Source organism: Centroberyx affinis, unplaced genomic scaffold (genome assembly GCF_046629955.1).
Source record: "Centroberyx affinis isolate AG114_WGS23_722 - 3 ecotype Tasmania unplaced genomic scaffold, CSIRO-AGI_Caff_v1 ptg005037l_1, whole genome shotgun sequence".
NCBI lineage: Eukaryota > Metazoa > Chordata > Actinopteri > Beryciformes > Berycidae > Centroberyx > Centroberyx affinis.
Genome location: NW_027282481.1, coordinates 123,240 through 137,500, shown reverse-complemented (window position 1 = coordinate 137,500; position 14,261 = coordinate 123,240). Strand labels below are relative to the sequence as shown.

The following is a 14,261-nucleotide window of genomic DNA, read 5'->3' as shown; positions in this document are numbered from 1 at the left end:
GAGGATCTCTAGTCTGACGCCACGATAACGATATTATATCGATATGTCGCCCAGCTCTACTGTGTCCTGCCACCTCCTCTCAATGTGTCACCCATGGCTGACCCAGTTGGTTTCCACCACTTCTAGACGCTTCTCTCTCTCTCTCTCTCTCTCTGTAAACCTCGGTGTGGGAACGCAGCCGGCATCACAAGTGTTCGCCGCCGACACCACAGCCGCCGCCGCTCCCGCCGCTCCCGTCTCCCCGGCTCACCGCGGCTGCTGAGCTGTTTGTTTAGGAATCTGGGCCCGAAAATTGTATTCCATCGACCATGCTCGCTATCAACACACAATTATCTGGGTTAATCATGTGGAACTGTGGCAAATTCACCTGGGGCTCAGGAACTAATGACATTCGCGTCTGGCCCTGCTTTAGTGAAATGGCCCCAGCACCTGCAGCAGGAACACGGAGATTGCCAAAGAAAATTTGGTCTCATTTCGTCCTCCTCAACGCCCCCCACCTCCCCCCACCCCACCTCCACCTCCCCCTCCCCCCCCTCCCCCTCTTCCTCTTCATCCCACCCCTAACCACCCTCCCCCCCTTTCCAATCTCTCTCCCTTTCCCCTCCCTCCCTCTTTTCTCTTTCCATTTCCATCCCACTTCGCCCTTAAATTTGTTAATCTACCTCTTTTCAGGTTTCCTCTTCTGCTCCTCTCTCTCTTTTGTTTTTTGCTTTTGTTTCTCCCACACTTTCTTCTTCTTCGTCTCAGAGAGGACACCCACGGTTACGCCGGGTTACAGCGCACAACAACGGGCGGCCGGGGCGAATAAGAATATCAATCCCCCGCTCTTCCTCTCGGTGTCATCATCATAATTCCCACCGTCGAGCTTCGCTACCTGTGTGACACCTGAGCAGTAGTCGTGTGGAAAAGTGAGGAGGCGATATGGAAGACGGAGATGATATCTCTCGCGGTGAATATGTGACAACGCGTGCCTCCAGGTTCCGGACAGACAGCAACTTGTGTTCTCGCTGTATAATTAAAGCAGCGATTGAGCGCAGGCAGCGGGGGTGTTGATGCTCTTTCTTACTCTCACTCTTTCTTTCCCTTTGTCTTTCTTTCTTTCTTTCTTTCTTTCGCTTTCCCTCCCTTCCTCTTTTTCTCTCTCTATCACACACACACTCACTCACTCAATCATACACGCCACAGAGTCATTTCCACTAACTTAGAAGGAAGTAGAGAAACTCAATGCTCATAATTATACATCAATACAAACATATGTTTCCCAATCACAGATGCCATCCATGTGTGAAATGGGTGTCACACCGTTGGAGGTCTCATTATTTGTGAAGGTTGAGGGGGTGGGGGGGGGGGGTGTAGGTGCCGTGGCTACCACCCACCCCGGTCACACTGACTATGTAATACACCTCTTCTGTTGATAATCTGAAGCGATGGGTAGGAGGGGTTTTGCATGCTGAGCATATATCGGATTTGGGATTCTATTTCCAACGACCCCGGTTTGATGCGAGGTGCGAATCACATCCCTCCCTCCCCGGGGGAATGCGGCGGTCAACGCGGATGGATTCCTCCATCCATTCCTCCGGATGAGCTTCATCGTTTTTTTTTTTGTTTTTTTTTGACACCTTTGCATGTCTTTCCAATGTCTTTGACTGGAAATAGCCGTATAGACATTGGGGTGGTGTTATACCATACACGCCCACCTCGGTCACGCTTTGCTTCTTAGCCCGACCGTTGCTCAGAAGATATGGGTAGATTGAAAACCAACTTTTGCCTCTAAAGAGGTCAGCTGAAGGCCTCATTTAAAGCTGCACTCGGCAAAATGTATATGCAAAAATACACCAATTTTACCAGCCTAAACCACAAAGTGAGAGAGCCTCATCTCCACTAACCCTGTAGATTCACTCTATTTGAGAGTGTTGTGTGATGTTCACTGACCTCACCGCACAGGATTTCTGGGTACCTAAGCACAAACAGTTTCAAACAGCTACCTCTCGCTGCCATTTTGGGCCCACCAACATACAAAAGTTGCCTAGTGTGGCTTTTAATGTATAGCTGTCTGCACTTGCGTCTCGAATATACACGCATGTGTTTGCACACAGAGACATATTTCCGTACACAGAGTTTATCCGAGGCCATAATTGTAAAGGGGTAATTGAAAATTTCTCTCCAAAATAATCAAATTTAAAGCTTAAGAATGCATTCTAGCCCACATAAGGAGCAACATCAGCACACACACACACACACACACACACACACACAAGGGAAGCTGTGTCTTGTTGCTCTGGAGTCCGTGACATGGTTTAACAGTCTCACAGGATCCATAAAACGCCCCCGAAGGCTTCGTATAATCTCTCCTTTTTTCCTGCTTAATAGGAGATAATACAAGTGCGCGCCCCGATGAATCAATATGCAACAGCAGCTTTAGTTTGATAATTAATACCAGCGTCGGAAATAGATTTGTGATTTGGCAGGGCAGGTCTCTCAGACTGATATGACTCCGGTCTCTCTCTCTCGCTCTCTCTATTCTCTCTCTCTCCCTCTCCCTCTCCCAACAGCCAAAGTCCCCGTTCCACTCTGTATCCACATCCCATTGAACTAATCTCATTCATTTTTTTTTTTTTCAATAGCGCTAATTCTTTGACTAAAGCCTGTTATCTCATTAAAGGGCCCGCGATGGGATTCGATGGCATCCTGACATCTGTATTCATTCCCCTCGAAATTAGTCCTGACACAAATTTAATGAAAAAACACTCGGAACAGTGGAGATTAGACGTCATGCCAAGTATCACAGAAGGGAGAAAAAAATCATCTATTTAGTTTTGGTTACATTTTTGGAAGGGTGGATTAATACTGCTCCTTTTGCGCCAATAACACTCCCTTTTTTTGACTGCTGGGGTCTATTGGGCCTACCTCTTACTCGGTTGTTTTTCCTCCTTTTTACGCTCAATCCGTAAGTCGGATTGAGACGCCGAGGAGTGCACCGAGTTCGCTAATGGTATTTTAAGGGTGACTGCGACACCGAGGCGCTAATTCAATATCAAATGCTCTTAAGGTAAGAAACGGGGCGGCGAGACAAAGAGGCGCACCCCTGGCCTCCGGCTGATAAACCCAGAAACCAAAGCAAAGTGAGGAAGAGGATGGGAAGTGGATTCTCCTCTCCGATCGGCAAGCGCCTAACTTCGCACCCCGCCCCTCGCCTCCTCTTCATCACCCGCTCCTCCCTTATTCCACCACCACCCCTCCTCCCCCCGTCACCCTCGTCAAAAGCCTGTGTCGGTTGCAGCGCTGATAATTCCCTCTGTTTGAAAAAAAAAAAGAAGAGATGAAAGCATTCATGGATGAAAGAAACTTGGATTTAATCTTTCTCTCCGTCTCTCGCTCTCTCTTCCAGTACACGGTGTTGATCATTTTCTTCAGGAAAGAAGGAGGAGGAATGAGGGAGAGAGAGAGAGAGAGAGAGGGGGGGGGGGGGGGAAGAAATACACAGGAATGAGGCGAAAAAAGGAGAAAATAGAAATGGGAGCGAGCCCATTTGCCAGGTGCGGAGGGGTGGAGGACAGGGTTGTGGGCTAGTTCAATAGAAGCAGTTTACCCTTCCAAATGTACACACAGTGACCTGATGAAATAGTGGCCTGGAGAGGAGAGAGAGAGAGAGAGAGAGAGAGAGAGAGAGAGAGAGGCAGTGCAGGGGAGGGGAGATGGAGAGAGCGACAGATAAAGAAAAGCCATCGTTTTCCTCCCCTGCCTCATTCGGCCCTCGCCACGATAAGGCCCTTCCACTCTCAGGTATCTGTAGTCACGAGGTAAAAGGGCCTGTCATAAAGGAGCAAGGAGAGAGAGATGGAGATGGAGAGATTGGTAGAACAGACTCAGAGGAACTACAGAATAAGAGGAGACAGGCGTCGGAGAGGAGGAGTGAACGCACGGTCGACAGGCAGTAAGGTGGATATTCACCCATCATATCAAATCAGACAAAGAGTAAAGCGCCCAACCGGATTTTTTATTTTTCCCGTTCCCTTGTTGATCCACTGGATCTTCATTAAAGCTGCACTAGGCCAGATTTTTATGTAAAAATACACCAGTCTTAGCCTAAATGACAGAGTGGGGTTCTCCAATATGGCTCTTGCGGCCATATTGGAGGTCCTCAGCTCTTGGACAAGAGGGACTGAGAACAGCTGATTGGATTTCAAAACGTACTACTTGGTCATCTCAAAGGAACTGAAAAGATTTGGTTAATTTCTGTGCAGTTTTTGACTGGGAATTTACGATCAATTCTGTATTTAGATAATGTCAGCTTATAGCTAGCTAATCATGTTAGCCAACGCACTGAGGGACACATGCCTTGATGCGGTTTACAGAGTTCTGGTGCAATTTTTTGACAAGTTTCCGACCATAAGAAAACATACACAGCCTATTTGTGAAGTTAAAAATCAAATTTAATGTCAGAGTGTGTGTGTCCTGATCTGGGCCAAGGGTGTCAGGAATTAGCCACCGGCACAGTGGCTGTCGTGAACACTATAGTAGCATATTAACATTGACATTGTTCTGCTGGCTAGTTAGCTAGCTAACAAAGCCAAATACCAACTCTTTGTTTGTCGGTTAACTTAGCTGAAGCTTTTCATGCTACAACTCAGAGTGTTGGGAGTAGTAACAGGGACATGAAACATGTCCTGAGTCAGGGAAACATAAATTTGGAAACAAATCTACCTCATCAGGCTATTCACTTTGACTTATAATGACACTGAATTGACCTTCCCTCCTTCACCACAATAATCTTTTTCAAATATCTCTCTTCCAGCCAGATTGTTATGTAGGCTATTTAGCCATTATTTGTGCACAGCCAATTCTCCAATGGACCTTCATGATGCTGCCAGTTAGGAGATTTGTCATGGAACTGATAAACTCTATACACAAGCATCACATCTCTGCTAATTGAGACCCTTCTGGTGTCTGGACACTGGTGATAAATTCACCCAACAAGGACGTGACAAATCAAAACTTCAGAGTGAAATCCAAACTGTCTCATGAAAAGAGTCTCATCTCCACTAATTGAGATCCTGTAGATTTGCATAAATGAAATTCTGGTATCAGGTATAGACGTTTCTCCAACAGTGAAATCCAAACTGCCTCCTAAACAGCAGTGAGTTGGTAAACATGAGTGTTCGGTGTGCAGTTTACTGACATCATGTTGTATGTATTTCTGGGTATTGAACAGTTACCTCTCACCGCCGTTTGGAGCCGCTGTACATGAACAGCTGTCTAGTGCAGCTTTAACCTGCGGCAGAAAGGCCAGGTGGAGGAGAGAGAGAGGAAGGCAGGGTGCCGGGCCACGGACCTCATTATCCACCGCTGAATGGCCCGAACAGATGAAATGGAAGGTGGAATAAGGCGGGGACAGAGGGTAAGAGAAGAGGGGAGGGGAGGGGAGGTGAGGGAGGAGGATCCGACGGCAGGGACGAGGGAAATGGAAGAACCTGTGACTCAAAATGATTTGATGAAGAGAGGAGTGGGGGCAAAATACAGAGAAGATCTGGTGAAAAGTAAAGACAGGGAGAGAAGTTTCTGTTTGATTCCCTTATGCCCTGTGAATACACTGTTCATTATGTCACTTTCTCTCTCTTTTTTCTTTTTCCCCCATACTAGATTGGCTCATTTAGATATTGACCTGCGGTAATCAAATTTTAAAACTCTGAAATGCACTAAATGTAGGCTATAGGTTAGATAACTCCTAGTCCTGTTCCTAAATTAAATTTCCCAAATTGCTTTTGCAATCAGCGCTTTAAGGCCGGGGAGAAAGACAAGTCTCAGCCCAGCCACTCAGCAGTCGAGGCTTATTGTGGAGTTGTTGTAAGGCGCATCGCAGGCCCGAGGACACCGGCATCCTCCCAGGGGGGGCGGCGGTAGTAGCGGTGGTGTGGGGGTGTTGGATTTTATAGCCCGCAGCTCCCCAGCCCCACTTTGCCAGCCGGGGCAAGGAGCCATATGGCAGTCAACCGTGGCTCCGGCCAGCTCCGGCTCATATGTATGGAAAACACAAGGTCTGGAGAGAGGAGTCACAGGGGGTCACACTAGTCAGAGTGGCAGCCCGAGGTCCTGGTGCAGGTTAGAAGGTCTTGGTTCAGGAGAAGAGGCTAATTTCTTCTACTTGGCTGAGCAAAGGCCTGAATAATTGCGCCCCCTGGGTTGGCCTCTGGGTAATGTGGAGGTAGAGCAGAGCGTACCAAAGTGAAGGGCGAGCGGGGGGTGGGGGTGGGGGTGGGGGGGGGGGGGGGGGGGTGGGGGGTTCAGGAGAGGCGCTGGGATAACAGAAAAGGCTATGTCCGAAATGGTTACTCATTAAATCCGTTTTACAATATCAAGAGGTCGAAACATCCTCACACTGTTATTTCTGTGCTTTGCACTGTGTCGTGCTCTTGATTGGAACAATATATGCTTACATTGCTCATGTTACATTCTGTTCATTATAGTTACACATGCCTGCAACATCAATAGTAATTCCATTGCAAAGGATATGCTGCACCTTGAGATGTTTACATTTTCAACAGCATATCCATTAATAAGCTTTATAAAATGGGTCCATACACAAACCAAATACTAAACAAAATTCAGTAGGTGAAGAATTAGAAATTGAAAGTAAACTCTCTTTGTAAAATGAGGTGAGTTGGTGCAATAAGTTGCTTCTTGGGTTGTCTTTGTTGCCCCTGTAGTAATTGCTGTGGACAGTTCTATCTACTGGGGACAAAGACCAGTGTGATGATGTGATGCAAAGGACTACTACTGCTGCTGGTGTGTGTGTGTGTGTGTGTGTATGTGTGTGTGTGTGTGTGTGTGTGTGTGTGTGTGTGTGTGTGTGTGTGTGTGTGTGTGTGTGTGTGTGTGTGTAGATTCGAGTATAAGGCTGACAGTTACAACAGCACCACACACACTCATGGACACACACACACACCTGCAGTCACACACTAAACTAAGTAATGAATCTGCCATGATCCTGCTTTCAAGAAGAAGAGATGAGGGGGGGGGGGGGGGGAGTGGAAAGAAAGATTGAAACCAAGCGATATGACTGAATCTCTGCGTATTCATTAGAAAATAAAGATCACCCTTTAAACCCGTGGCTGCCTGGCTGGTGGCGGCGGCGGTGTGACGAGGCAGAGGAGGTGACAGAGATGTTTAAACACAGTGAGGGCCAGGGAAGTGAATGTGACATGCTCAGGTGTAATTATACTCACCTAGTTCACAGCGGAGATTAAGAAGAGAAGGGATAGAGAAGCGGAGGAGCGTCAGACATAAAAGAATATAGGAAGACTCGCTGATGAGCTGTGTCGACTATCTCTCTCTCTCTCTCTCTCTCTCTCTCTCTCTCTCTCTCTCCTCCCTCCTTCTTTCTCTTCCTTGTCACTGTATCATCTCAAGATCTCACTTCTGTTTGCCTTTTCCAATTATCAAGGTGTGACTGTGGGCTTCCACGATTTTTTCCTTCTTTTTTTTTTCCAATATGAAGTTAACTATACTGAACTAGAAAAAAAAAATCATTTTCTTTGTTTGGCAGAAAAACAGCAGTTGAATTAATTATCACTTACAAATTTCTCTCTCTCTCTCTCCTCATCCCATCCTCTGCCTCTGAGCTGCGGGCCTGATCTAATATACGAACGCTGCAACTTTGCATTTTGCTGCGATGTTGTCGGACATCATTGTAAGGACGCTCCTTCAGATAATGTGATTTATTGGGGTTGGAAAAACAACACTGATGCTCTCTGCACGTCTTCACATTAACGTAACGCTGAGCCAACACTGCCCTCTAGTGGCTGCTGTGAGTTTCACACCGGCATGAAGTGGCCCCGCTGTCAGAAAATAGATCATGACAGTCTAATTTATTATCTCCATCCCTCTGACCCAATACTTCAGAGCTCCAGCCTGATGTCCTAATGACAGGCAGTCACAGTCACACTCAATCATCTCAACCCGTCCACAAACACACCACCGGCTTCCTCCCTCCGTCCGCTTTCGTCAAAGTTGATTCATCAATTATAATGAAGCAGGGGAGAGTATTTGAAGTAATTACAATGGGGTTGTGTTAAGTAGATTACAAAAAAAAAAAAATGGCTACAATGATCAACTGCAAATCAAGTATTACAATTATCCCGACTGGTTCAAGTGGTAATCTGTGAGATCCACATGTTTGGTGCTCATTGTTGTGGTGTTTCGTCCCAGAGATCACCTGTCAATCAAACAGTATGGGGGCGGAGCTTGGATTCCATATCCATTCCATATCAACACTCTCGCTCAATCAGACTTCATAGATATGAGCAAAGTTCTTGTTTTTCCCAGTGTGCCGCATGACACTCGACCATGTTGGGTTTCAATACCCAAAAGTTAAGACTTCTTCTCAGGCAGGACAGCAAGGCCCAAACTGTTCCAAGCTCCCTAGACCAGCGGTTCTCAACGTGGGGTCCGGGGACCACCAGGGGTCCTTGCAGGGGTCCCAGGGGGTCCCAAGAAAATTGATGAATTGTTAAACTTCACCATTATTAATCATAGTTTCACTGTTATCTCTCTACCTACAATATAGATAGTCATGGAATTCTGGACAAAATCAAATCTAACAATAAAAATATCCTCAGATTTGGGTCCAAGAGAAAAAATCTCATCAAATGGGGGTCCGTGGCTCTAATGTGGACTAAATTAGGGGTCCTTGATATGAAAAAGGGTGAGAATCACTGCCCTAGACTGCCTCCCAAATCCATACAGTGACACAGTGGCAATCACTGATTTGACAGTATGAGCTCGAAATCAATGCATCAAAATTTGAAGTTTCATTACAAAACAAGATGTTTGACAAAGAGTGACGCCTACTAAAAGAAAACGCATGGTTGATAACAAGGTAGACAAACTGGATCCTATAGTATTTTTGAGACAGTCACTGCTGAACGTCCGGTAATGCAAGTTCAGGTAACGAGCTTCTTTTATTCGTGGACGTCCGATGTCCGTTGCACCCGACCAGGATGAAGAGCAGGCCAGCCAGCAGGAAGAAGAAGACGGCGACCGGAGCCAATAGGAATGAAGGACCGTGCTGGATGCTGAGCTGGAAGGAGGGGCAGCCAGAGACTCTCTGGTGGAGGGAGAACCGCTCCAGAGTGTCCAGAACCTGGATCCACATCAGATACATCAGCACCACCGCCAGCAGGCACAGGCCTAGAAGGGAGAGACTGGAATCGTTACCATCATAGATACTGATGATCATCCATTACTACTGAATGTTACATACTCCCAGTTCAAAATGATTCCAGAATTCCTACTCCAGAATCAATCCGGTTGTTTTGAAATGTTACATTTTGTGAAATGCAGCAGCAGTATTGTCTCTAACAGTCAGGCCAAGTAACTGAGATTGTAAACTGATTTGAGAGAGAGAGAAAATTTCATTCTTTACGATCCTAATCAGACGTTTCGCACATTTAATGCTTTGCTTTTATTGCTATTACCAGATGTTTCCCTTTCTTTTTTTCCCCTTTTTTATCTAGAATTTACCCCTCTATGTGCTTTGGCAACACCAATGGATTTGCATGTCATGCCAATAAAGCAAGTTAAAAAAAAATGGAATTGAAAGAGAGAGAGAGAGAGAGAGAGAGAGAGAGAGAGAGAGAGAGCTTTTGATGTTGACAGTTGTAGAAATATTATAATTATTGTAAGTTAAATATTTTCACTTCAAAATAACTACACAGCTATGATACTCATGCATTACAAATTTGACAGTAATATAATTTAATACATTTGGTCCCATGACAAATATTAAATCGTAGTGAAGATGTAACGCTGTAAATTTACATATTTTCACTACAAAACAACTACACAACTATCTCCAAAATCAATATGGTTTGAACATATACACTCTTACTTTGCTTTGGAGTGTTGCATTTGATGTAATATTTTGGTAATATTGTCATTCCAAGTAGCCAGACAGCTAAACGGTTTTGCGTTGTTGATTTGTAATGAACTTCACTAGCAATGAAAACAGATTTAGTTTTCAGAAGATATGAATGAAAACCAATAGAAACTTTGGATTACTAATATGCATACTTCATACTGTATAATGCTAGTCACCTACGGTTACTTAACATACTGTATAGTGACCAATGGGCCAAACTCAGAAAAAATCAATGTAGTCTTTTAACTTTAAATCACATGCCATAGTTTTGGGTGAAGATGTCCTGATGGGCTTGGTGCATGTGGAAACCGCCTGCTGCCTCCTTCATCGAGACACAGAACACTTGGATTTCATCTTCAGCTCGATAGGAACATCATTTTTCAATTAGCAACTCTATTTTAGGAAGAACATGATGTGGAAGGTGAAGCCTGTTCATGTGTGCTCTAATTTCTGTGGCACTTTTAATTTGTATATATATATATATATATATTTTATCAATCAGGTGTACCCACAATTAGAAAAGTAATTAGATTTTATGAGTGAGAACCAAAGAGTTTCATATTAATGCTTCGTGCCACACGCAGAATACTGGATACTCATGCATCACCCATACATTAATCTTTCTATAAATTAAGTTCATAGACATACCATTATCATGTTCATTTACAGATGTGACAACACACTGTTTTCCTAACAAGTTGCTCTGTGGTGCTCAGGACGATTTTTCCAATATTACTTTGGATTTATTTGGAAACCACAAAACCTTTGATTACTGATTAGAGGTTTACTGATTAGAGGTGAAAACATTGTAATAAAATCAATTTAAATAAATATTTTATATCAAATGCTTTATGTCATTGGTAAGCAGCCATGTAATAAGTGGGATAATGTACAGCAAACCGGTCATTTTTTGCTAAATAAGCCCTGAAAATAAGCTTTGTGCTTGGTTCACCCTGCTGGGTTATTTTGTAATAAGCACTGGCTCTCTGGACGTTATCCCTCACATACTGAATGTTACAAAAGAGGTAAATGAAAGTGTTTTTGCTCAGTGGAACTCAGGACGGGTAGATATTCAGCAAGACTTCTGATTTATGATGAGAGACAGGGATCAAGGACTGATGTTTTGGCAGCCATGACACAAAAGGAGCCAAGATCTGCCCAGGGAGAGGATTCTGGGAGGGCGGGGGGTCAGGGATGTTTGGAGGTCTGTTTCCCAAGACTTCCAACCATATGTCAATTTTTTTTTTGTCTTACTAAAATGGGAACTGGAGGTCTGAGAAATCCCACCACCCTTTTCCAACCTACAACCCTGATAAAATATGGATGCCACACAGGTCACCGTTAGTTCTTTACCTATATCTGTCGTAACAATGCATTAAAGGCATTAAAATCTACAAATCCACAGCCATGGGGTTGTAGCATCATCAGCCACCAGGATTACACTCATATATGATGATAGTAAAGTGTTAAAAGAACATAAAATTATTTACAGTGCAATAACTATATTAGTTATTGCACTGTATTACTATATTAGTTACTAGTATTTGATTCCGATCTTGTCTTTGTTCTTCTACTGTTTCTATGTGTTTATGTTATATATACTGTTTTTTATAAGCTGTTTTTATTGGTTTATATTGTGTTTTATTCTTTCTGTCTTTTAACAAAGTACACAAGCCAATAAAAGGATCCTGATTCTGATGATCAATCAAATCAAACTGAGGCTTTTTAACAGCTAAGCTCAGCTGAGACTGAAACACTGGGTCAAACTAAGAGACAAACTTATTTCAAATGAACTTATTATCATTATAAAACAAAACCTATAACAATGTCTCCTCACCACTGAGCCTTATATAAATGTTTTACCTTGACTAGTTTTTTTCATCCTTGATTCCATCTAATTACTTCAAAGAACATGACGTCTGAATGATATGTTGCAAAGAAGAGAAAATCACTGTAATCTTTGAAACTTGACAAAATTTGTCCATGAGAACATTTTACTGTATAAGCGAGACCTCTGATATGTTCCAGATATGGGTCCATCCTTACCGCCACAAAGCTGAAGAGCCCCGCCCACTTTATAGAGGTTGTGGTTGGCTAGCGGGCCAGCGCAGATCACGACAAATCCACCAATCACGACAGCCACCGCACCCGCTACCAGGAAGATGCTCCAGAAAGTCCTAAAGACTGCAAGTAGAGGAGGAAACACAGCTCTTGGTATCCATCCACAGATCTGGCATCTTTACTTAAGGCTGATCGTTATAAAAAGACAATAATACCAACCAATGGCAGAGTCGGGTTCAGAGGGTTGTGCAGGTAAACTGTGTGGCTTCACCGGTGTGCTGATTGGCTCATAAACAGGAAATGGGAAGAGGAACGCGGACTGGCAGACCTTTGATGGTGGCTGATTAGCTAAGGGGGGGGAAAGGCACCAGAGGGAAAAGCAGTGGTGGAAAAAACACTCAAATCCTTTACTTAAATAAAAGTAGCAATACCATAATGGAAAAATACTCTAGTAAAAGTAAAAGTTCTGCACTCAAATGTTTACTTAAGTAAAAGTATAGAAATATTAGCAGTAAAATGTACTTAAGTATCAAAAGTAAAAGTCCTCATTCTTTCAGTGTTGAATTATGGAAGCATTAATCTATTAACTTATTAACCTATTTTAATGTTGTCGGTCTAACTGCTCCATATACTGTTGGAGAGTTTAACCTCTATCAATGCAACATATTTTATGAGCTTATCGTATGTTTTGCATGTAAAACCTTATTCTGCACAGTAACTAGTAACTGCAGCCGCCAGATAAATGTAGTGGAGGAAAAAGTACAAGATTTCCCTCTAAAAGTATAAAGTCTCACAAAAAGGAAATACTCAAGTAAAGTGCCAGTACCTCAAAACTGTACTCAAGTACAGTACTTGAGTAAATGCACTTAGTTACTTTCCACCTCTTGGGAAAAGCAAGTTATCAAATGTCAGAAAATGTTTTGAGTTGAACCTGCAGTTGTTTGTCATGCTCACAACTGAAACAGCTGAACACTAGTACAGGTCCTTACGGATCCAAAAGTCCCACACGGAGTAATCATCAGCTCTGGAAAAGAAAGAGCAGCGCCAGAACAGACCCTCATGGAAGAACCGCACATCGTCCGCAGCCTGACGAATCAGAAAAACAAAAAGGTTAAAATAAACGTCCTCTTCTTCTAAAATGCTGTGTGAGCCAGAAACCTCATCAGGACAGGATCTAATGAAATCCTTTATGTGATCCAGTGCATCACACTGAATTATTGCTGCACTTTGACTTGGAAAAAAATCTAGCTTTGTGTTACAGTATACAGTACCAGTCAAAAAGTTTAAAGACACATTTTTCTTTATTTTTCACATTTTTGAATAATAGTAAAGACATCAAAACTATGAAATAACACAAATGGAATTATGCAGTGACCAAAAAAAGTGTTAAACAAATCAAAGCTATCTTATATTTTAGATTCTTTAAAGTAGCCGCCCTTTGCCTTGATGGAAAGGCAAAGGCTTTGGAAAGAAATTCATACATAGGATCAACTTCACTATTTATATTTGTCTAAGAAACACATTTCAAGCATTTAAGCATAAGCCTGTAGATCAAAATGGCTTTAAGAGAATGAAAAACATAACACATTCAATCAGGTGTGTCCAAACTTTTGACTGGCAGTGTAAAAACAGTTGTTTGAAGTACTGATGCAGGACAAATGCCTGAAGGAGGACTTCCACCAGTAACCAAGGACACAAAGATATGCGTTACATCCACAGTCTGGGTGCTGCAACTTTGACCCTTTGCACCCCATACTTTGCTGCTTGTCATGCTGGCTCTCCAGGAATTATTTAAAGTTACTGGTCTTAAATGTGAAGGTTAATAAACACAAATACCTTGGTGTTGCTCTTCCCGTGTCTCAAGCCGCTTCCTCCACCCTCCTGTACACTCCTGTCTCCTGGCGAGCTGCAGGACTCGGAGGCCAGCAGCCAGTACTCCGTCCCGCAGGAGAGCAGTGCGGACAGAAACCCTACTGCCCCGAAAAACGAAGCCAGGAAGACGAGCACCTTCTGCCTCCCAGCAGGAGACATGTCAGTCGATATTTCTATCAATATTTCTCTGTCTTGTCCATGTTGTTTTTCGTAGCCGTCAGCCTCCCTGCCTCTCTTTTTTTTATCCGTTAGTCATCATTTGTCTCTTCTTACTGTAGCTTGAGTATTAATGTGTATAAAATGCTGTAAAGGTGCCAGTTCAGCCTGTTAAAAAGACATCAAATAAATCCTAAATGTCTAAATGTCCACTTGGGCTTTTACTACAAGAAGTGAGCAGGAATCCCCTCGCCAA

At 43.5% G+C, this 14,261-nt stretch overlaps 1 protein-coding gene across 1 annotated transcript in view; it reads right to left on the bottom strand.

Annotated features, from left to right (window-relative positions):
• The window catches only part of LOC139666483 (transmembrane protein 182-like), a 16,403-nt gene extending 2,395 nt beyond the window's left edge, over window positions 1–14,008 (bottom strand). Inside the window, exons 1-5 of the mRNA XM_071545723.1 lie at window positions 13,814–14,008; window positions 12,967–13,063; window positions 12,197–12,325; window positions 11,963–12,100; window positions 8,953–9,186 (exon numbers count right to left, since the gene is read on the bottom strand). Coding sequence (XP_071401824.1) covers window positions 8,953–9,186; window positions 11,963–12,100; window positions 12,197–12,325; window positions 12,967–13,063; window positions 13,814–14,008 — 793 coding nt within the window. The remainder of the gene's footprint in view (window positions 1–8,952; window positions 9,187–11,962; window positions 12,101–12,196; window positions 12,326–12,966; window positions 13,064–13,813) is intronic.
• Window positions 14,009–14,261: the final 253 nt, after the last annotated feature.